Source organism: Convolutriloba macropyga, chromosome 9 (assembly GCF_964194025.1).
Source record: "Convolutriloba macropyga chromosome 9, txConMacr16.3, whole genome shotgun sequence".
Classification (NCBI taxonomy): domain Eukaryota; kingdom Metazoa; phylum Xenacoelomorpha; order Acoela; family Convolutidae; genus Convolutriloba; species Convolutriloba macropyga.
The window spans coordinates 45,189,315-45,213,751 of NC_134476.1; the positions used below are offsets into that span (position 1 = coordinate 45,189,315).

Here is a 24,437-nt window from a genome sequence, read left to right on the forward strand (position 1 = left end):
TCTCTAGCATTATCTCTAGCCTTATCTATAACTTTATCTCTAGCCTTATCTATTGCTTTATCTCTAGCTTTATCTATAGTCTTATATTTAATAAAATTATAAGCCAAAAGTATAATTGTAATAAAATTTTCGAAAAAATTAAGTGATAAGCGCATATCCGCACGCTTGCGCATTATTCTGAGTAGGGAAACTATGCGCAACGGTGCGCGTGCGCATGGTATGCGCGAGTATTTGGGTTTGGCCTATTTTGGCCAATTTTTTTTATGGTATGCGTAAACATGAGGGTTTGGCTTTTTTTTGGCCAGTTTTCATTTTGGAGTAGTGGATAAAACAAGGCTACCAGTCAGCAGACGGGTTGGTTCATTTCCCGAGTTTTTACGAGTGAAAATTGACCAAATTGGCTGGTTACTAGTAGCCTTGTTTTATCCACTACTCTGATATTTTTCAAAATGTTGCTTATTACCAATTTTTTAATCAATTTTTAATTTTTCCGCTGTGAGAAACTCAATTCGGTTGAAAAATTTCTAGGAAATACAAAAACTGCTGATTTGTAATTTCCCTGAAGTTTTCGGGAGAAAATTTTTTAAAAAGTGTAGAATATTTCTAACGGAAAATTCAAAAAATGCACAGAAATTGTCCAGAAGAAAAAAAATACATCATGTAAGAAATTGTAACACGTAGAAAATTGAGCACAATTACTACCTTCTTATCATAAAAGATCTCGGGATCATAGATCTCAATCGATGGAAATGACCTCGAAGGATCTCGCAACGATCTTCCACTAATTACTTGCTACTACTAAAAGTTATATCTGTTTTAGATACTTTTTAACTTTCTGGTGATTGTTCATTTGTTTTGTACAGTTAACTGTTTTTGTAATTTTTTTCCTGATGTAATATTGCTTTAAAAAAATCTAGATTGTTCAAGAAATTATCAGCGGGTCAAGAAATGTTACCCCTAGAACAGCTGTTCTAGATTGTGCAAGTTTCTCAGAAGCACTGAAAACTAATGAAGTAATGGCTCCGCCATTTTTGTAAAAAATGCCCTTTTCTGAGAAAAAAAACTAATTTTTCTAAAAGCAGACTTTTGTGCTTTACAATAAAGTTTCTTAAGTTAAGAAATCGGGTGAATTGTGTTTTCGCATTTTATATAGAGTCGGAAAGTTATATTAGAAAACAAAACGAGCGTCTCATTTGTGCTTTTTGCAAATTAAACGATTTCCGAATAATGAAAAAGTTTTCTGAATAGCAGAATTCGAAAGAAAATGATTGTTTTTGTCTCCAACCAAAGATTGGAAAAATGGTTAGAATATCCTGAACATTCTATTTGTAGCTCAATGTTCTGGTTTTAATTAATAAAGGCGTGCTATAGGTTATTCATCGCACGTTTCTGCCAAATATTGGAAAGTTTAAACTGAGTGTTTGAACAAAGTATCTTTTCCTTTTTATCCTTTTTGCTTCTATTTCTTTAACTTGAATGCCAAAAAACTAATCCGTTTGTAAAGTCAACTTGCTTGGTCTTGCAAAGAGTTAGTAGTTAACATTTCAAGGTTTTTGACTGATAGAAAAGTTGTAAATAAATTGAATCTGTTTAGAATTCCAAGCCTTTATAAGAAGCTTTCATGTGGCAACCTTGTTTTACAAACGTTAACACCAAATTACAATTTTTCGAAATTTTGAAAAGTTTTATTTAGTTTGTCTCACCTTGGATCATTGATGACAGATCTTTGTCATTTATGACTTCAAAACTTAAACACTTTTTGAGGTCACTGAAAAAACCTTAGTGTTCGCTTTAGTATAAAAAAATGTTCTACAGCAGAAGTAAACTGTAATTTTTTTACGGTATTTTTCAAGTTTCTCATAAAAAAATATGAAAATTTAGTTTCAGTTTGCTTCGGATTTCGTCAAGTGGTCAGCCTTTCTGTTGGCGATTGGTTGTCAAGCTCACATAAAAAAATGTTTCAAAGCCCTTCAAGAATAGAATTAATGGTAGTAATATGTTTTAGTATGCCTGTTAAAGACCAAAATTGTTCTCAAGACAAAAAGCATGAACTAAAACTGTCTTATTTTTTGTTCGAGCTGCGTTTGCTTCGTTATACCTAGAAAACCATACCTTTCTGTCGTCTTTTTCCGAAACATTCTTCTGTCAACTTATTAGGAAATGTCATGATTTTTAGACGAATTGAATTGCTTCTGATTGTTTTCAAAATGTTCCATATTACCAATTTTTTAATCAATTTTTAATTTTCGCGCTGTTAGAAACTCAATTCGGTGTAAACATTTGTAGGGAATTCAAATACTGCTTATTTGTGGTCGGTTTGTAAATTCTCTGTAGTTTTCGGGAGAAAAATGTTTTCAAACGCGTAGATTATTTCTAACGGAAAATTCAAAAATGCACAGAATTTATCCAGAAAAAAAAATGCATCATGTAAGAAAAATTATCAACGACAAAAATTTATATTTCTATGTCATTGCTGCAAAAAAGCTCAATTTCTTGCTAATTTTTTTGAGATTCTCGTGAAATATGAATGAATTATAACACGTAGAAAATTGCAAAACCCTGGAAAATTTAAAATCAATGTTCAAACAAAACCATTCATATCAAAGGACAATTTAAGACTTTATCCCAAGTTGTTATTCCGAGTTGTTTCCTGAATAAATCTCTTTGGGTGGCAACGAATGATGTGATGAAGTGGTAAAGCGGTGGAAAGATAAACCACAGACTTTCCGCGGTGCGGTCCGACAAATGAAATAAGTTGTCGGCAAAATATCACTGATTTCAAGTAGCCGCATGCAACCAATTCTCATCAATTGTAAGATAAATTACCACATTCTGAGTTTGTTTTTGTTAGATGAGCATTTTGTTTCTTTTAAAAAAGATCTGTCAAGTATAGTGCGAACTATAGAAACGGAAAGTAGGAAAAGGTTACTTGATTATCAGCCAGCTGGGCTTTGCGTCTCAGAGCTGACGGTACTTGATGTGCACTCAGGAGTTACTTTTAATTTTTCCGATTCAGTGGAGCTGAAATTTTATTTATTCCGATTCAAATATTTTTCGAATTTCTTAAACAAATTTGGCATGATTTTTGCATTGAGGAATATAGTTTTTTTAAAGCTAGTTGCGGCAATTCTTATGCAATTCGGCCAATTTGAGGTATTTAGTGTAAATTGTTAACTGGGCTGATCACGAGCTTTCATGTGATTCACATGCGTTTACGTTTTATTTATCACGTAAAAACACACGATTTATTGTGTAACCACACATAATTTTTTTGGATTTTTCTGCACGGGAAGTTAGTGTAGATTCACAAAAAAATTTGCACGATTTTCAACGTGAAAAGCCCCTAAAGAATCATGTGACAAAAAAAAACAATATGAAATTTCATTTGGGCTCAAACAAAAAATTGTGTGCCTTTACATGAGAAAATACACGATAACTCGTGTGAATCATATGAAAACGCGTGAAGGCCATCCCGGGATATTAGTTTTGTTTTAAGTAAATCACGAAAACTGCATTCTCTTGTGTTTAATTTTTCTTCTGAAAAATTGTGTGTTCATCCCGTTCTTCATCGCGTGAGAGAAAATTGCGTGATTTCACACGAGACAGATTTAGACGGTAGCCTCATACGAGAGCACAAAATTAATTTGATCAGCATATTCAGAAATTTCCTAAATAAAAACGAAAACGCTGCCGGAGAGGGTTGCTGAGGTGTCCTACACAAGCCTCTGATTAGACCAAATTGGTTCACGCAAAAGGGACTCAAAGTGCCACACACTAAGGGGTTGTGAAAGTTATTCTTTTTTCTGCTCTTTGTCTGATCAGGCCCCAGTCCAGAGCATTCACGGATCAGAGCACCTAAAATTTTGGATAATCTGATCAGAGACCAGACCCGTCCAGAGAGAGTCTGCATAGACTGATCAGCGCACAGTTTGGAATTTAGATATCTTAGTGATGGGTGAATTTAAAACTTGCAAGAATCTTGTAAGCTGATTCAAAACTTGCAAAATTCCTGCATGAATCTTGCAAGATATCAATCAAGGCAAAAAAAACCAGGTTACAAATGTTTTAGAAACATCTTTGAAGAAAATTATTGTTTAATGAACAAATTACAAAACCGAATTTAATAAAAAAAATTTTAGCCCGGATTCAAAATCTTGCAAGAATCTTGCAAGTTTTTGAATTCTGGAAATTTTATGTTTGTATTTTTGGTACCTCAAACTAACTGAAAACAAAATGAATAGACTGATATAAAAATTTTTGATCGGCAAAACTGAACCTATTTGACTTTTTCCATAAACGCCTTTTGAATGTGAAATCTTGTAAGAATCTTGCAAATTTCTGGCAAGATTTTGAATTCAAAAAATTGTTTTCGACAAATAACTAGAGACATCATCACCAACCAAATCTGTCTATTTTTAGATAAATTAATCAATTATAGAAAACGACGAAAACAAACACTTTCAATCTTCCTCCCATTTTTTAATCAAACAAGTTACTAATAAAGAAACAACCAGTTGGAATATTTTGTTACCGATCCTATCGGTAATTGAGGATCTTTATGTAGTCGTAAAGAACATTCTGCTCTTTGCTTATTCCAATTATCTTCCTCATGAGATTTATGTGAACCTATTTGATCCCTTAAGTTGATAGTTATTGGTGTTAATGTCCTTGAAGTTATATCAATCGAAAAGAACATTTTTTGTTCATCTTTCATTCCAATTATAGTTCGGCTCATCATACAGAAAGTCAGACTCACTTTTTTGTTAAATCAAACGTTAACTTCGTCGTTGATCGTATGCTAACTAAGGTTTTTTTTATTAAATTCAAAGAGAAAACAACACTATGGTTTTATTATAGCTGATATTTTGCAAAGTATCACAATAAATTAATTGTACAAAGCAATATAATTTTGTCCAACCATTCCTTGAGACATAACATAGCAACGACAAAACGTCTCGAGGGGCAGGATTAAGTCAGTTCGCTATATTTGAGTTAAATTTTTATATTAATAAAGTCCTATTAGCAAAAATTTCGTGGCACGCTGGGCGTTTTTGATGATTTCTCCTAAACTACTGAGCCAATTTAGACGGGCGTAGTCGCGTTTGGTTGGCTATTAGTTCTTTGGGACAACAATTTGAATTGATTTTGTAAATCGGCTAGCTCAGATATTTATTAAGCTTTAAGTTTAAAAAAAATAGGAAATAATCTTTAAAATGTTTTTTTTAGTATTGACGCAGTTTTTCTAATATTTGTGTTATAGTACTTGGGAATTTTGTTAATTAGCCTTTGTTTGGGTTCATAACCCCCGTCCTTGTTTGTGAACCCTTCGCACAGCACAACAACTTCGCGAAGCACAAATGCGCAACAAAGGGGGCCTTCCTTGTGCCCCCTTTGTTGTGCATTTAGATGTTCATTTTTATGTTTATCTGTTTTTTTCTTCAGCGCGATAAACCCCCGCCCTTGTTTGTGACCCCTTCGCGCATTAGTCTTAGCTATTTAGGGTCTTTGTTTTTTTTCTTTTTCGGCTAGGCCAGGTGCGCTCCTTATAGAGCACGGTAATGCACCAGCTCTAGTCCTCAAAGAAGCTAAAAAGAATCATGCAAAACTAAGACAATTTTACCGCTGCAAAAATCTGCACCCTTTCTGCGTTTGCCCCCTTTCCCACCATTTGAATCGAAAAACTTGCGAGAATCTTGCAAGTGAATCGACAAACTTGCAAGAATCTTGAATGCAACTTGGTACCCGTATACATTCACTTGCAAGATTGCCTCCAAGCTGCTTGCAAGTTTTTTCAATTCGGCGATCACTAGGGTAGTCTGATGGAATAGTGTGCACTGTCTGAACAATTTGTTGTCTTGGTACTTTCAGTGCGCCACCCAACTGGCATGCCCTGTGAGCGACCCAAATGGCATGCCCTGTGAGCGACCCAACTGGCATGCCCTGTGAGTGACCCAACTGGCATGCCCTGCGAGCGACCCAAATGGCATGCCTTGTGAGCGACCCAACTGGCATGCCCTGTGAGCGACCCAACTGGCATGCCCTGTGATCGACCCAAATGGCATGCCCTGTGAGCGACCCAAATGGCATGCACCGTGTGCGACCCAACTGGCATGCCCTGTGAGCGACCCAAATGGCATGCCCTTTTGGCGACCCAAATGGCATGCACCGTGTGCGACCCAATAATCGTTTTTGGTGGTAAAGTTTAGATTTACGCTAGGGAGATGAAACGGAAGTGGTGCGAGGAAATTTTGTTCATTTGTGTAGATAAGTATCACAATGCGCTTTCATTCTCGTACAATCTTTCCGGGTAAAAGCCTCTAATGAGTCCCAAAACATTCCAAAGAGAATTTACAGAGTTCTTTGAGGCACGTACATTATCTAATTTCAGATACTACCACTTTCCTTCTGGATGAGATCCATTAGAAAACCTCAATCAAAATTGAACCTCCCCTAAGTGGGGCAAAACCAGGATGGTGGAAACCATGTTTGGTTTGAATTCATTATTATTGTTATTATTATTAATTACTTGTATGAGGGGTTTTTTAGTAGGTGGGAGCTAGTAACAGAATAGAGCTATATTTTATATTGTTAGTTACATGATTAGTTTTGAAACTAAATAGCCACTTTGTTCCTTCAACAATATACAAAAGTTATACTTAATATGTCCAAAAAGTTTGAAACTGAAACTAATTGAACCGTTCGGCTTTTCATTGTGTTGAGATAGGATAGCATGAATTCCGAGCTCGCAAACACTCATATCATAAGTAGTCTCTCATTTATTGTTCACAGACTGTAAGTTTTAAATAATGTAATTTATTTGGCAGTTATAACTGCTAAATCACCATTATTTATCACTAATAACATGTTTTAACTATATAAACGCTGGCAATCTTAGTTTCATGTTTTTATCAGCAGTATAAATTTTTGGTTCGTACTTATTTCTCGATCGATTAATTAATAAACAGCTCTCTACGTTCTATTTTCGTTACTCTTCAAGGCTAAAGATATCTGATCAACTCAAACTAATGCGAAGCATTCTTTCAATTGTCGTAATTCGTAAATATACATTTTTGTCATTTTACAATTATTCGTCATCTTACTATTTTCCTATTAGTAAAGAGACAACAGGTGAGTAAATTGAGTCATCTATTAAATTTCACTGCAATTCTGATAGTTTCATACTTTGATTTCACGCTTTCAGCTTCCTTAACGCGTCCTTTAATGCAAACAAATATGGAGACAGTGAATAATAGGGTGGATTTTCTGGATTACAATTAAAATAACGAGCAGGTGTTCTCTGAAAGGATTAAAGCACACAAAAATAGTTTAATTGTAAACCAGTATTCTTAAATTCTTCATAGATTCATGGTCATAGTCTTACTATGATTTTATTGACAAAGAGACAGAAGATTCTCGTATATTGAATGGCTAGAAATAAAGAATCAAATGTTTTGTTTTCAGCATGACGACAGAGGGAGAAGAAATGAGGGGCCAAATTAACTCAGCCGTTGAAAAGGAAGAAGATTATGACGAGAAATCTAGTAAGACAACATTTAGCTTCATAAAAATTTGAATTGGATTGCCAAATATTGACATTGACATTGTTGGTTTAGATAAATGCTTTCCACTGCCCCCGAACCCACTGAACAGTCAATTCTTATTGAGTGTTACTTCGGATAATATGAAGTTCTCGCCTTTGATACTCTATTATAGCACCCAATATGTGACTTCATAGAGTTCGCCTGCGTTCAACCAGCCTTAAGTCTTAACGACCTAAGATGAGAGCCAGGCTCGGCACAGTTTTTGAAAAAACTTGGTCAGAAATTGGCAAATTCTGCAGCAAGTCTTGACATAAAAATGGCAAACCTTGAGCTTGTCTTGCAGCATTGGTTTTTTTTCTTGTTGCATGACCGCTCCCAGTTGAAATGGTCTAAGTTCAAATATATTGAGAGGAATAAGCACGCAGGGATTCGGAGTGTTCACCAAGAGAGATTAAGAGCAAACATAAATTTTGTAAATTAGGATGATATAATTAAGACAGCCACAGCCGACGTATATATATATATATATATATATATATATATATATATATAATTTAAATTTATGAACAAAAAATAACATATGTACTATTATAAGTGGCTTCATATAGGTTGGAAAAAAATTCCTTAGAATTTGAGAAAAAATGATTTTTCGACCATATTAGGATCCTCACATATTGCAAAATTTATTGACCAGGAAATATTTGCGCAACTAAAGGCACAGAATTTGAAATTGGATATAATGACAATTGGGTTACTTTGTTAATAGGAGAGAAGAAGACGGATTCTGTGAGCCTGTACTTACTACATCACCTTCCAACAAACGCCTCCAGCATGTCGGAAAAAATGCCTTTGCTTCACTTAAAAAAGGCTCTTTTTTCAGGATACAATTTGACGCCTTTTTTTGGTACATTTTATGAGAAAAAGCTTCTCTCATGTAAAAAGCTAGCTAAAAGTTTCAGTATCTGATGACTATGATAAACATTAACAAGCTGTAAAAAACTCGTGTAGTCTCATACTGCGAAAAACTATCTTTTCTTCATTGAAACTCGAATGTTCGACAAGAGAAACCAATCGAACAACAAAAAGCAGAAAAAAAGAAAAAAGCTCTGTTAATCATTGTACTTGATGAAACACAAGAAAGCAAAACAAGGAAGCACGGTAATGTGCGATTGCACATAAGTTTCCGACCCCGCTTATACACATTATCACAAAATTGATGGTTTTGAACGGCTTAGAAAAGGCGTTCAATGGGTCATAGATAAAATTTTCAGAGAAAACTTAATAGTTTAAATGGCTTCTTCGATTTCTTGCACTTTTCTGCGGATTTTTTGGTTTTTGCCTGCTTTTGTTGTTGTTTTCATAATCATAAGACCCATTGCGATGATCTGTTGACATAAGTATGACAAACATCTTTACCTTCTAATTGAGGCACAACTTGCCATTTTTTAAACTCCGTTTAGAGCAATTGAATTTAATGGCTGTTAAGACATTTAAAAAAATCCTTTTTGGACATTAACCAGTGCCAAACTTATTTTCATGAACCGTAAGTCAGTCTATTGTGATATTCTTTTGATGAATTATGATTTAAAAACATCTTCGCTTTCTCATTGAGGCGAAACTTAGCGTATTTTTATCTTCCGTTGAAAGCTATTGAATTTATCGTTGTTGATATAACGGGTTTTTAAAAAAATTTCGAGGTTTTTTAATTTTTGTTTATACTTGATGATTTTTTGAAGTCATATTGTTGACAAAGAAGAGCCTCATTGCTGCTAAAATTTTACATGAGGTTACAGTATTTTTAACCAAATTTTTTTTATTGGCTTCAACACTTTTCTCGCTCAAAGTTTTTTGAATTTGCTATTTTTGCTATTTAATTCTTCGTGTAGTCGTAAAATGCTGACTGGTCTCATTCTAATTGAGAGTTGAATGAATGACGTTGCTCACTGCACTCAGTTAATAGCGAACAATAGTAAAGTTTACGATACTGTTCGTTCCCAAACATTTTATATAATTTTCAGTTTTTGTTCTTTTCGTCAGCTTGTTATTTGTTCTCATCTTTCAGAGGTTCCATCCAATTTCTTGTAATTCAAAAAGTATTTATTCAATGATGTCATGTCGTAACTCATGTTTTGTTTGTTGGATATTATGCGTTTTCATACAATTTTGTGGGTGGTCGATATTTGTGTTTCTTTTTCTCTTCTTTTAGCACATTCGCTGAAAAATTTTTGTTTTTGCTTATTGTGGAGTTTGTTTTTTTTTCTCGTAGTCTTTTTATCGGAAGATCTTGTAAGCCCTGAACTGAAGTATGGTATTATGCAATTCAATTTGTAGTTCGGTTTTTTAACGATTTTTTAAAACTCAAACATCTATTTTTAATTATCTCATAATTAGGCTGACAATTGAGTCAAAAATGTAGATGATGTCGGGTCAGAACTTCATGTGCAAACGCACATTATCGAGCATCCTTGTCCTGTTTAAAATAAATATGTTGTGCCTCAGCTGTTTGTGGAACAAAAACAAGCATTTGAATCAGTTATTAGTACCCAGGTTGAAGAATTTTTCATTTTTTTTAAATTTTAGCATGAAAACATAAAAAAACGCTAAAAGGTACTGATGTGGGATCAAACATTGTAATGAGTTAAGGTGAAATTGCCTTATTATTCAAAAAAACTACTACATTTTTTCAAAATGTCCTCGAGTGGATTGAATTTACAACCCCGCTCTGCGGTGTCTTAACCATCACTTGATCCACTACATCTTTGCTTCCTCAACCTTTTCCCATTTAATTTGATCTTTTTTTTAATAAACGGGTTTTTTAATGCGCTAAGAATTGCTAAAGCGTGCTGTCATTTTTGAAGCTTTTGTGCAGAATTTGTGCAAAATTTCAACGGATTTAGCGCAACTAAGTGCATTAAGCGCATTTCTAACGTAATTAGTAAGCATGTTTTCAGTGGGATACAGATAAAATGGTCGGTCTTAGCTGCATAAAATTAACACTTCAATTCACTGAAGCTGAATTGCAAACATTTTCAACGCAAACCTGTTAGATATTGTAATTATTTACAGACAACGAAATTAATTTGATAAAAAAGATGAAACAAGATTTTGTACTTCGTTCGACCGCTGAATTTGAAAGGATAGGGCCGCAAACTTTGATTAGTGCGGATCTGACCCGCCAATAAAAACTATTTGGAGGAACAGATTTCACAAAAATTGCAAAAACAAACAAATTATTTTGAGCAAATGGGAATAAAATAATGATTTAGTGTTTCATTCTGATGTTTCAATCAGAAGTAATTTTAAACATATAGCCGATAGACTATATTTCAGCAATCACGTCTCAACCGTCCTCCAGTGCAAAAGTGCAATTCAATACCAGCCAAGCAGAAACAACTTTCAATGAAAATTTGGCAATAAACAGTCGATCTTTTGTCCTCTATCCTCTCAACGACAGTCGCCAAACTTTTTCAGTTTATCAAGACCTCAAAGATGGCTTGGATCCTACTCCGGTATTTTTGCTCATTTTTCTTTTTTTGCGCACATTTGTTTTTTTGGTCATATTTGTCATATAATTTATGGCTCTTTTTGCAACGACGGGCACAAAAATGGAAAATGGGGGGGGGGGTAGTATTAACAGTCGGAAGTTCGATTCGATTACTGTATTGGTGGAAGAGATGGGAAAAATAAATCTTAAATTTTTTGGAGGGCAAAACAAGCGCAGATTTGAGAACTTCAAAGCAGTTCTTGACTGGGTCCATTTCTCTACAAACTGGTTGCTTTGAAAAAAATTGAACAGAGAAAAAAGTTATTTTCTTCATTCGCTTGTTTTCATGTATTTTCGAAAATGTTTGTGCCGGTACGTGAACTGATTGGGCACATTACTCCTACACCTATGGGTGCTAAGGCAGACCCGATATCAGCTCTCTTCATTGCCGTAAGGTTTAGAGATGTAGAATTACTTGTCTCTACGCGCGAAATAGACCTACCCAACTCTATTTGACTAACTGACTCTTGAAAAAATTGAAAGTAAACTTCAACTATTGCGACGAGAAATTTAAGTATTGCCGTAGTCAATGGTATACGCACGATAGTAAATAAAATGAGACTAACTAAAACATAGAAGCATTCGCTACATCAAAGAGAACTGATTCTTTTCAGCCTGCAGTCAGGGGAGAAAACACAGATTTAGGATTTTTTGACGTAAACACATTGACAACAAAAATTTAACAACTTTAACGCCAGTGAAACAGATTAAAATGAATTTTTAAATTAAATTTTTATAAAGATAAATTTTAGAGATACGTTTTGCCCAATGTACACGACTACCATTTACAGCTTGAATTTTTCTTCAACGACTACCATTTACAGTTTGAACTTCTACAAGCTCAGTTTTTGCCTAGTCAAGTTTTTGCGCAGTATCCAATTCAGAAACGAAAAATAGGTAATATAAGATTTTATGACAAAATCAACACATACTAAGTTTTACCAAATGCATTACATGGCAAATTTCCGAAAAAGCAAAACTCAAAAAAATTTTGTCGATTTTGTTGAAATGGGTGACAATACTTCTTGACCTTTTTCATTTTGCGTAACTAATTTTCCGTTTTAAAAATCAGTTGAAAATTAAGGAAACAGATTAATCATCAGGTGGAAGTAACTTCAAATTTTTCATTAATATTTATGGTTGTACATAATTCTACAAATTTTAGCAAATAATTGACCTACAAAATTTTGACCAAATTTCATAAGTATTTACTTGGGACCAGTATTAATAGACTTGATTGAAGTTTTTGAGCAGTGATATGGGTGCTTGCAAAACTACTAATTGTCTTCTTTATCCGCAGTTAGTATTGGGAAGGAAATTTTGGATTTATTCTGTTTTGCCCTACCCAGCTTTTTCTGGTCTTATATATTTTACGCCCCCAGGTGCACGTGCCATTTTTACATAGTAAAGTGGTATAGAATAACATTTTTGTAATTTGTAATTAGGGGCCGTAAAAACACAGGGGGGGGGGCAAAACAGATTAGAGCCGGAACTTCAGAAATTAATAAACAATTAGTCTAATTGACATTATCTAAGTTATTAGATACAGCAAACGTTAACATAGGTGACGGAATCATTTTTTTTTGGCCCCAAAGTTTGTGATAAAATATTTTTACTATAACTCACTCTGGCAACAAAAAATGCAAAGTGAAAAATAATTAGGGATTTATTGGAATTTGATACAAAAATTGAACTAAATTTGATTACTGTCACCAATTCCAATGTCAACAATTGATTATATTCCCAGTCATAAAATATGGCAGTGAAAAAAAGAAAAAAAGAGGAAAATTTACTCAAGAGATCCAATTTTGGCCACGTAGTCTTTGATTTGTGACCCTGAGTGACAAATTTACCGTAAAAGTCTTCCGTTCAATATTTTCGTCAGATTAAAAAAATTATTTCATTTTTTTCAGATAATTGAGTATTGAATAAGTTGGATACAATTTGAAACATTTAGCTGGAACAATAATATGTTTTTTTGCTGTTCTTTAGATACAATGCAATTTTTTCCATTTAATATAATATATATTGAACTGACGTCAGATTTACTTCCAACTTTTTACCCCCCATTTGCTCCCCAACTTCTCAAATTCAATGAGTTAGTTTTCACGCAAAACAACTTGAATGTTCTCACTCTTAAATGGCCGGAAAATACAAAAAACTCTAAAATTTTGGTCTAATTTTTAGAGAAAGTTTTTGTGCTCTTAATAGGTTATAAATCGCTATCTTGTATGAATAGGAGTTCTTATACATTGGAGTGAACTTTTCAAATGAGAAATGCCTAATGGTTTTGTTTGTGAAGCTTCTGAACTAACATTATGACATAAAATGAATGAAGAAATGAATTCAACTGAAAAACGTTAACAAAATATTGTGAAAAACTTTAACAATTGAATTGTCAAGTTTAAGACATTTTTTTTGTTTGAACACAAAAATGATTGAATTATGGCAAAAAAAAGTCTAACCTTGCGGCAAAAATTTTATAAACTTTTATACTAAAACGCTGGTCTGGTAACAGAAGGGATTCAAATTTTGCAAAAAGAGGAAATTAATTTCTTTATGCGATAGACTTGTAAGAAAAACAATTAAAATTCTGGCGCAAAAAGAAATCAACTTTTATATAAGATCAAAGAAAATCTAGTAAAATGATTTGAGCAGTAAAAACAAAAAATGACGGTTTTCGACTTTCAATGACCTTCGGACTTGATGTTTGGCATTTAACAAGTCTTAATCTGATGGCTTGTACAAAAATTTTCTATATTTTACCTTTCAGTTAAAATTTTTGAATTGCGTCAAAATTAGCTAATGAATAGTAAAACTAAAAGATTACCTTGAGATCAATTTTGACTTAGATAATCTATCCATTATGACATAGGACTTAGTCTTAGGACTTTTGCATTCTTTCGTCCAGTTTCTTAAACAGAGCTATTAGTGATTTCACTTGCAAACTAGCTTGTCTGATAGAAACGCATGCAAAGGTACGCAAATAGGTCGAGGCTTGAAGAAATTATGTCCGTTTTTAAACTCTCAGCTATAAAAAAAAGTTAATTTGGAGAAATTAGTTTCTCATTAATTAATATAACACTACTAATAATTGACCACAAAAGAAAGAACTTATTGACCGAGTTCATCGTGCAAATTTGAGCTCTTCATACTTCCTATACGTGTTGACAACCTGCTGATTTGATTTTTTGTTACCGAATACGTCAAGGTATCAGGTTGAACGATCTCAAAATCCAGGGGCATTAAACAAATGCCCAGATGTTCTTCATTTACTATTCATTTTTGATCTCCCGCCAATTGGAATGGAATAAATTGATTGACTTGAAATGATTTGGATTGATGCAAATTTTCTCCGACATATTTTGACGTTTTACAATTGATGCTTTTACACTCTTATAAAAGTATTCAACTTTTATGGGTTCATGCCACCTCTTCTGATTAATCTACCCAGGCAACTTTTATTGCATAAAACATGCAAATCATGAATGAAGCAATTATTTTATTAAATTTATCAATCCCAATAAAAAATCATCAACTTTTGTTCCCAGTCTGGCTTTTATCAGTCATTTCTGTTTCAGCTGTATCACATTGAGACCAAAGTATCATGTGATGGAGTCTCCTGTTTTGGAACATGTCTTGTTTTCTCAACTTGTGGTTTATGTCTATTATTGTACAGCTACATTCGCCACCACAAAATAGAATTCGAGAGCAAATTAATTATTTTTATGCGTCAACGTTAAACTGGGGGGGGGGGGGGTGGTTAATAGAAAGGATCTGTGCGCGGGCGGCATGGTTCTGTGTCTGGCAGAAAAAGATCACATTCGTCATTAAGTAGCATCTTTCCATATTGCTGTTTTTGATTGAAATTGGCGTTTCGTGGAAACGAGTGACAATGTCTCGTCACCGTTTTTCCTTTTGTGTAACTTTTATTCACGACGAAAGTTTTCGTGGACATGAGCGACGAAAAAAGCTTGAATTTCGTAACTAGTAATAACGGATGAACGTAACGCATGTCCACAATTATGAGCATATAATTCGAATGATTTTTTACTTTAGATCAAATTGTGATATAGGTCACCGCATAATTTTAGTTTTCGTCTATAAATAGTTTTGCGAGGGACATTCTAAATTTAATCACATATTAGGCTTTATTTCGGTTTGACCTAATTGACACAGCAACCGCAAACAAATGTGACGCGTGAAAATGAGTTGCCACAGCAAAAAAAGACTGACAAAACGTTTTTCAATGTTTTTTGCAAAAACGGGCCTTGAGAAATATTATCTTGGTATATCCAAACTTGAAGCAAATCGAAGAGAAATTGGTTTACTGTCACTAATTTCGACACACGCTTTTAATCAAAATCTTAAAACAAGAATTAGTGCCAAATCGAGTTAATTCGCTCGAGCAATCCGACATTTTCTCGAGAAATCACGTAATGCTATCTTATGGAGTACAAAACATCGTACTTGGGGTAGAAAATCAGACAAACATTAACTTCGTGCATTTTTTAGTAGGTTGCTAGGAAAAAGATTTGGTGTCCCGCTTTTTCACGCCTATTCATATAACCCCTATAATTTAACCCCGATTTATTCACCCCTCTATCATTTCACCCCTTATTTTTCTATAAAATAAGGATTATTAAATTAGCAATATAATCATTTAGCCATGCCTCGCGGGCCATGGCCATGCCTCAGTGGCCCGTGGGACTTGATATGAAACTATCACAACCGAACATGGGATTAATTTATCCACTTATTTATGACAAAACATGCCTTTGATGTCAATTGCTAATTGGCGGGATGAAATGATAGAGGGGTGAAATGATAGAGGGGTGAAATGATAGAGAGGTGAAATGATAGAGGGGTTAGATGATAGAGGGGTGAAAAGAAGTAGAACCAATGATTTTGCGTACAATAATGCATTCAGTTTTTTCAGACATATGTGGTATTGATTTTGGTTCATCAAGTCATTCTAATTATTTTAAATGTTCGGCAGACTGCTAAATGATTGACAATGTTCCGGATTATGGCAGATTGTTGTTCAGAGAAAAATTATTAAAAATTTATATTGGTGCAGCTTAAGTACACAAAAAAACTGAGAACAACTCTGACAGTACTCAGTAGTAATCAGTAAAAGAAAACTTTATGACATATGTAACATAATTCTATTCACAATCAAAAGTTACTATCACAAGCAAATTGAAGCAAAAACAGTCATTTTTTAAATATAGATTTCTGATATGAAAAGGTAGTACGAATAAAGAAAATTTTCGAATGCCTGTAATGTTCCCTGTATAATCTCATAAAACGATTTGGAGTCCACAGAAAACCAAAACGAAAATATGGTGGGCAGCATTAAACTCTGCTTCCTTTAGAGGCTTAGCAACTCTAGAGTTTCATTAATTAGTTTCCTCTGAAAGGAAAACTAAGTTTACAAGCGCTGGTTACAAATTTTTGTTCGTTTTTCTGGTTTCTCTTTGCAACATTTTTGGCCAATCTAGCTAATACATAAACATTTTCTCAATTATTGGGAACGATCATGTAATTTTAGTTGAGAAGCCACATAAAAAATCTCAAGTTACGCATGGAAATCTTTCATTATTATTGGTTTACTTGTCATATCTGAATCTCTTACGCATCATTCTTATCAGTACATAAGAGAAGATCTGGTAAAAAAAAGGTGCCTTTTAAGTTTCAAGCGTAATTATATACACAAAGTTAAGAGTCAATCAACATCATCGACGATTACCCTCTTCGATCATTTAAAAATTATAATAACTATTACAACGGAATGCTCAACTTTACAGGCTATGCTCAACTTGAATCTATGTCCATTGAGAGATCATCCTCATACAGCAAATTATAAAATTATCAAAATATTGTTGCCTTGAATCCACCTCTGATCCGACCGTCCCAGACCGAAGTAACTTCTGATCAGACAAGTTCCAGGCAATGGTATAGATTATAATTTGCTCGACAGATCTTGTAATTCGAGCCAATTATAATCTATACCAAAATATTGTTCCCTCGAATCCACCTCTGATCCGACCGTCCCAGACCGAAGTAACTTCTGATCAGACAAGTTCCAGGCAATGGTATAGATTATAAATCGCTCGAATTACAAGATCTGTCGAGCAAATTATAATCTATACCATTGCCTGGAACCTGTCTGATCAGATAGATCCCTTTACTTTTCAAATACCTATATTATTTTTTTACATTTTCAAAAAATCCTTAAAATTTTTAAACCGATGGATATTGGTGGCGAATGATTTCGTATAGCTGTTTACCTGCTATTGAAAACTACGAATCAAGTTTTGTTGACAAACAAGGAACAACGCAATTCTCACACAGCAAAAGCAGCCACATCATTTCTTGTTTCTGTGCATGTATTCCATACACAGTCAGAAGATCAGAACTGTGTGACCTCTGCTGGGCACGATCACGAATCACTATGTCTGGATCAAAAGAGAAGTTTATTTTGGAAGAAATGCCAGTGAGTCATGTCAGTTGGAGACTGTTCAACTGTTCTGAGAGAACTATTTTCTTGGGAAAAGATATTGTGGTGAAAGATGCTGAAGGAAAAATTATCCTCACTTTTCAACAAGGTAGCATATTTCAAATATATCGCTATTTACTGGCCAGATTTTAGACTGGCAAGATGAAAGAAATAGTTTTCACGGGTTCTGGCGCCAATGGAGCGAATTGAGCGGTTTGAATAGGGCGTAACGCCAATCACACTGCGCGCTGAAACGTCAAGAAAACTTTTTTTTGGATCATAAACGTTTAAATTCAGAGGAGACATATCCAGATGTTTAAATATTTACATATCCTCTAACTCTGCAACACGCTTTCTGATGGAGGACAATGAAGCAAAAGGTAAAATAATGCACACTGAAATATTTGCTGAAACTTGGTGACTTTTTCTATATCTCAAAACCTGATATTTCCGAGTAAGATACAATTCTTCACTTTATTGATGCGAGGAAACACAGTGTTTGAACACAAAAAATTTAACTTTTTTCTTAAGTGTAAAAACCAGTCCCTGATTCTCACGAAAAAACCGATGAACTTTTAAGCAAGAATTACCAAGTCGAGTTCCCAGAACGAAGTGATCATTGATAAGATTATCTTCACGCGCAGAGCTGCGCATAGTGCGCTGGAATTACAAGGTCTGTCGAGCAAATTATAGCCCATACCATTGCCTGGAGCTTGTCTGATCAGAAGTTACTTCGGTCTGGGACGGTCGGATCAGAGGTGGATTCAAGGGCACAACATTTTGATCAGAAAGACTTCGAGCTTAATTGGGTCTGATCAGAAACCATTTCAAGCGCATTACTTCTTTCTTCTTTTTTACTGGGAGATGTTGGCTCTGGCAAGAGTCAACAATTTAGCAGTGATCTGAGCAAAGACTCATCTAGAGTCTGATGGCGCTGATCAAAGCAGAAGAGCGCAGCTGATTGCCGGTCCCCTTTGACAAATAAATTGGAATAGTTGCAGTTCAAGAAGTTTCTTTAATGAAAACTGTATAACTTCATCTGTTGAGTCAGAAATATTCAAAATGACTTTTCCTTTTATAAGTATAGTTCTGAAAACATTATTTTAACAAAAAGAGTATAGTATTGCCGTATTAAAAAACTTCTTCGTGCTTAAAATTATCCTGTGATCAAACTCTTTTGAGCAGAATTGAGTCTGATCACAGACTATGTGGAGCTAACTGGAGTCTGACCAGAAGTACTTTGCTCTGACATTGGACTGACTAAGAGTGGCTTTCAAGCGTACGTCAGTTTAATCACAAGCGGTTTTGAGAGCACGAAAGTCTGATCAGAGGTCAAAGAAAAGATTCGGAAGTTTCTGATCAGAAGTGGCTTCGATTGCCTTTTGAGTGCAAAAAAAATTCGAGCACGTTTGAGTTTGATCAGAGCTCAATTCGGTTTGGCATCTCAAACTTGGTTTCATAGACAATTAATTATTCGTTCTGTTTTTCATAGGTTTTTTAAAGGTTTTTAAATGATGATGTTTGGTTAACTGATTGTTTGAATGACGATATTTGCTTAACCTCCAGATTGCTTGACTGATTAGCGTTTTTAGAACGAAATTGGTTCCGATGCAAATATGTACGTTCAGTTTCTAACCACTATTTAACGACTTTGACCTTTTTAAAGTAAAAAAAGGTACAATTATTAAATCAGAACCTTGGCTAAGGCAATCAAGACTTTATTCCACATGATCCGACAAATCCGATAACTGATGTTTGCATGAGTAAGTACAGCGACAAAACTCAATTATAAAAAATGCTTGCGATTAATTGCAATTATAGTTTACAAATCTGCAAGAAATGTGCACAAACCCCGCAGAGATACTCGCTAGAGCGTGCACAACAAATTTTCAGTTTTACAGTAAGTTAGACAGTAGTTAATAAATTATTAAATTCGAGATATGTTTTTTATTTTTAGAAAAGTGAATCGTTTTGTATTCATAGTAGAGTAGAATAAAACAAGGCGGCTCGGTAATGTGCGACGGCACATAAGGTTCCGACCCCGCCCATCCAAAATTTTGACATAATTGTCTACCAAATGAGGAACAGATAGAAAAACCCAAAAATTATTTTTTTGCGAATCCCAAAAAAGCCCAAGTCTTTTTCAAAAAATTCTGTATGAACGATAAGATAGCCTCCAAAACAAATAACTCAGTGGAGTAAAAACTGATGCATTAGACTGCTGTAATATGTCAATATTAAGAAAGCGAGTCAAGACGAACAGCAAAATCAAACAACAACAACAACAAACATTAATAACATCAAAAAATTTATGTCCTTCTTAAAAACTAAATTTATTAACAAAGTCAACATACCGTCAGATAAACCTAAATCTAAACAAAAATAACTTATAAATCACCAGAAAACATATGCGACCAGTCCATAAAAATTTTTGGCAACAATTATACAAAAAAGAACAAAAACAGTAAAGTAAAAAAATTAACTTATTTTTTTGAAACAGTTAACTTCAAAGTAATAAATACCATTAGGAATCAATTAATATTACCACAAATTTACGATTACCACTGCTTCTATAGAAGGGAATTAGGACCTGTCCTTATTCATTTTTTGAAGCGGCTAAAAAGAACAACAAAGAACAAACAAAATTTCAATTGAAACTTGCCAGAAAACGCTTTCAAAACCGTCAAGCCAAATTTTGGCACTCAAAATATATTTGATTGCGCCTTCTGCAAACAGCTATAATGTAGTACGTGGTCATTCATTAGTAAGACTAGGTAACAAGTAGACAAAAATGCGAAGTGCTAAAGTATGTAATACTTTTAAATTTTTTTTCGAAACAAAATTGCATTCAATGTCATGAAAGGCATTAATTACGAAAAGAGGTATTTAAATAGGGTCGTTTATTCATGAAAAAGAAACCCTCGAGACCTGTAATTATCCAGAATATTTCTTGCATCTACAAAAAGAACGTCAAATATGACAAAAATCAAATTAATTAACTTTTTTTTGTGAAAAACGGGTGTCGAAGCCAGTAAGTTCATAACAAATTCTTAAAAAAAGATTTTGGAACACCAATCCCTTTTATTCCCTTGACACCCATAATGTCATATTTGACCTGTAATTAAATAACGAGATTAGGTAACAAAAAGAAACATAAAAAGAACAAAGTTGCGAAGTTAAAGTTTTTTTTTTTTATTTTGGAAAACGAGCGTTTTCAAAGTCATTAAAGCCATCAGCTATCTACTAACATCAGAATATCGGTTCTTCTATTCGTCCATGAAAAGCCAATGAAAGCTATCGCTATACAGGAAATTTCATACGACCGAAACTACAAAGTGTAAATGACAGTTAGAGACAAAATTAAAAAATTCAATTGATTTCTTCAAGAAAGAGGCGTCGAGGCCGTTAAAACGAGGATGTATATCTTTCAAGATTTTAATTTGTTCAATTGTGCCTAATTCTGAATGCTAATAAGGTGACATGAGAATTGTCAATAATGTGATAATGTGACAAAATTAGAAAACGTGAAAAACTGGCAAATATCAAAACAAACAAAAATCTAAAATCTTGTAGTATCAAAGCCAGAAAACAATAACTTCAGGCTTAAAACTGCAACCGAGAATAAATGTTAAATCAGTTGAAAGAAGAAGCAGTCTTTCTTTGCTGACACTAAGCTGGAAAATGAACAAATTTAGAAAAAAAGGAAAAGTTAATTAAGCCATTATTTATTGAAAAATCAATTATTTTTAAAAGAAGAAACGACCATAAACTTTCAATTAAGAAACTAAATGCATTAGCTTGGAGCTGCTTAGCAAGCGAATTGGTTGGACCTACCACTACTGAGCTTTGATTTGATATGTTCTGTTCTTCATTATTAAAAAAAGTCTTCTTTTTTTAAAAAAAAAAAGACCGACTGATTACAACCCGATTTTTTTTGGATTGTAACAGTCCAAGAATGGCCCAAAGCTAACCCTGCTAATACTTATTGTCCGTTAGGAACACTTGATTTTTCGAATGTTGTAGATATAGATAATTTGTTAGTTGAAAACTCTAAATAAATTCTGCATTTTTGATAATCAACGAGTAAAGTTAGCAAAAAACCGCAAAGTTTTAACTACAGTGCACTCTCAGCGGACTCTGAAGTAGAAATAGCCCCCCTCTGAGTCTAAAAAGATTGTATGAGTGTTGTTTGGGGGTGTACTGTCGGCATATTTAATCAAAGTGGACTAAAGTAGCTTATTTCGTGCTGTTTTTGATGAAAAAGGCTAAATTTTGAAATGTTTATCCAGTTTTTTTGACCAAAAAAATTAAATCAAAACAATCAACAATGCTTGTTCGTCTTCACAAATAAAATAAACGACACTATTCTGAAAAATTATAACAAATTTTAGCAAAATTGACAAAAATTTAGGCAAAAATTCCGGAAAATGTGAATAAAAACAACGTGAATTCACTCTTCTTTTCTCAGAAGTTTAAACCTCGATAACTCCCTGTAGAAAACGAAAATTAAGAAAATCTTTTGAATTCAATATTCTACGCTGGACGAGCTTTCTAATGATACCAGTCTCAACTCTCTACGATGAATATATCGAGCGGCGAAAATCCACGGAACAAAAAAAACCCATTTGAGTATATAGTTCCTCCCCCCTCAAGAGGGTCGGAACAACAAGAACAATTAAAGAGTTCAAAATCTTACATTGCCCTCATCTAAAAATCAGTCGTCTGTTTGAAACCGTTGGAACAACCTGCATTGTGAATCAAAAACGCTTACTTATTATGTTTGAAACAATCCCGTTCTCTGACTTTGCCAGAGCAATTGACGTGATTGACACCATCATCTAGAAGCAGAAAATTGAATAAATTAAGTTCCTTTTTGAATCCCCAATGTTTTAGAAACGATAAGAACAATTCTTTCTTTTTTGTTCAAACTGTTTCAATTTCAATTTAATAAAGTCCAACTTATCAGAAGTTTTTCTAAGCAATTGATTTTGAATAAATTGAAGTTAAAGATACTTTTGTCAGCTTTTGGCTGATAAACTTGATTATTTTTCTCAACCAACCTCTGCATCAACAAAAGCCTTTTTTCGGTTCCACACACGACCCTGGTATTTCTGAATCTTGAAGAGATGTTGTTAGTTGCAAAACTTACGCTGAGATTTTTTTAATACTTACGCTATTTTGAGTATAAAAAGCTGTTCCTTAGCGTAAGAACTTTCTTAGTTTTTCTTAAAGAATTTTTACACATCTGTCTTCCAAAACAATTTATTCTCCTCAGCTCCACCGTGAATTAGGGCTTCGGTAATCAATATTCTCATCTTTATAATGCTAAGTATGTTTGCAATGGCAAGCTCCAACTCTTTTCAGGCTAAAAACTATCTCAGTCTAAAGTCAGTTTTATAAAGTGAGGAATTGTTGTCGCAATCGTCTAATATAGGCGTACAGTCTCAGAAACAGCTATTTGAAAGTAATCAGGCTATGCGGCTAATGAACCTAATGGGACAGGTAAAGATAAGTGACAGCTTTTTCAAATATCAAAACTATCTTGCTACACGGAAAAGCGATTAATTGCTGCTAGTTCACAGCATGGGGCTTCAAACACCAGACTTCTGAAAGAACCTTTACAGACTTTGCACTCTGATAAAAACATTTTCCAGAATAATTTCCAGAATATTCTGATTAGTCCATCTTCTAGACTTTGGCCTTTGATTACAACTTTGTGCAACCGTTGTTTAGACTTGAACGACCCGATTCCCAGACGTTTTTTTAATCCCACTTCACCAGCCATGTGATACCCAAATATGGTCGCATCAGAGGTCAACCTGGCCGAGAAATTCAAACTCCACTCTCATGTTTGGCGGATTTTTTTGATTCATCAGTTGAATTGGTATCAACAAACGGTCCACGATGCACAATCAACAAACTTTGAATGTTTTAGCCGAAGTTCATCACACCCGACTTGTGTTCAACATTTTGAGAGCAACAACAGATCTTAAGTTGGGAAGAATGTTATGGATTAGCCAAGATGAAGCACAGGTAGAGATATTGAAAACAGTGGATGAGCAAGAAAGTCTCAAGATTCTCGCATCATCTGCCTCCATTGCTGAAGTCATGAACTCCTCAAAACAAACAAAGAGCCATTGAAAAATCTTACAAACAATTTTTTCAAATATTAATATAATTTTTATGTATAATGACAAACTGTGCACCTATTTTTTTGCTTAAAGTTTTATCTGTCATTCAGTTATGTCGGATGTTATAATAAGTAACATTATATTTAATTAATGAAGAAAAACAGCGTACAAAATTCTGAAAATCACTGGTTTTTCTTAAACGTTTATTTAGTGATTTTAGAGTATTCGTAACTATCGTCAATTTATCGGTTGCTAACCTCAGTTTCGAACAGGTGCCTAGATTGCCTCCAGAAATGAACCCCGGATGCTGCTTGCTTGGATTTCTTTGGGAACACACTACCCCACTACAGATTAATTGGAGGTTTTTATAGACTGAAAATTCATTGTCTTGTTCCAATAAGACCATGGAATGATTCTGATCCGTAGATTTCATGAGGTAATCAGGATTTGTCTAAAAGAGGTGTGGAATCCACGACGAAACAATTCCCCAAGATAAGTTTGAATCGTTTTCGATTGCTTTTTCAATCTGTTGCTGCTGCATTTCATAGTAAGATACCAAAGAGGTTTGATGCAATACACCAAAATATGATGCTTAGCCCAGAATCAATAAATACGACAAAACGCAAAATGTCAACACATTCAAATTACTCCAAGACTACGAAGACAATCCCCTATACAAATCAAGCTGTAATATCTTGGATGACAATATGGTGACGACG

The 24,437-nt window shown here is 34.1% G+C and overlaps 1 protein-coding gene across 1 annotated transcript; it reads left to right on the forward strand.

The window, feature by feature from the left end:
* The first annotated feature begins 6,989 nt into the window (after window positions 1-6,989).
* Window positions 6,990-23,903, forward strand: LOC142345405 (uncharacterized). The gene is made up of 6 exons (XM_075397452.1): window positions 6,990-7,128; window positions 7,462-7,541; window positions 10,872-11,050; window positions 14,667-14,758; window positions 17,371-17,696; window positions 23,523-23,903. The coding sequence occupies exons 2-6, from the start codon at window positions 7,463-7,465 to the stop codon at window positions 23,726-23,728; spliced, it is 882 nt and encodes a 293-aa protein (XP_075253567.1). The 5' UTR covers window positions 6,990-7,128; window position 7,462; the 3' UTR covers window positions 23,729-23,903.
* The last annotated feature ends 534 nt before the right edge of the window (window positions 23,904-24,437 follow it).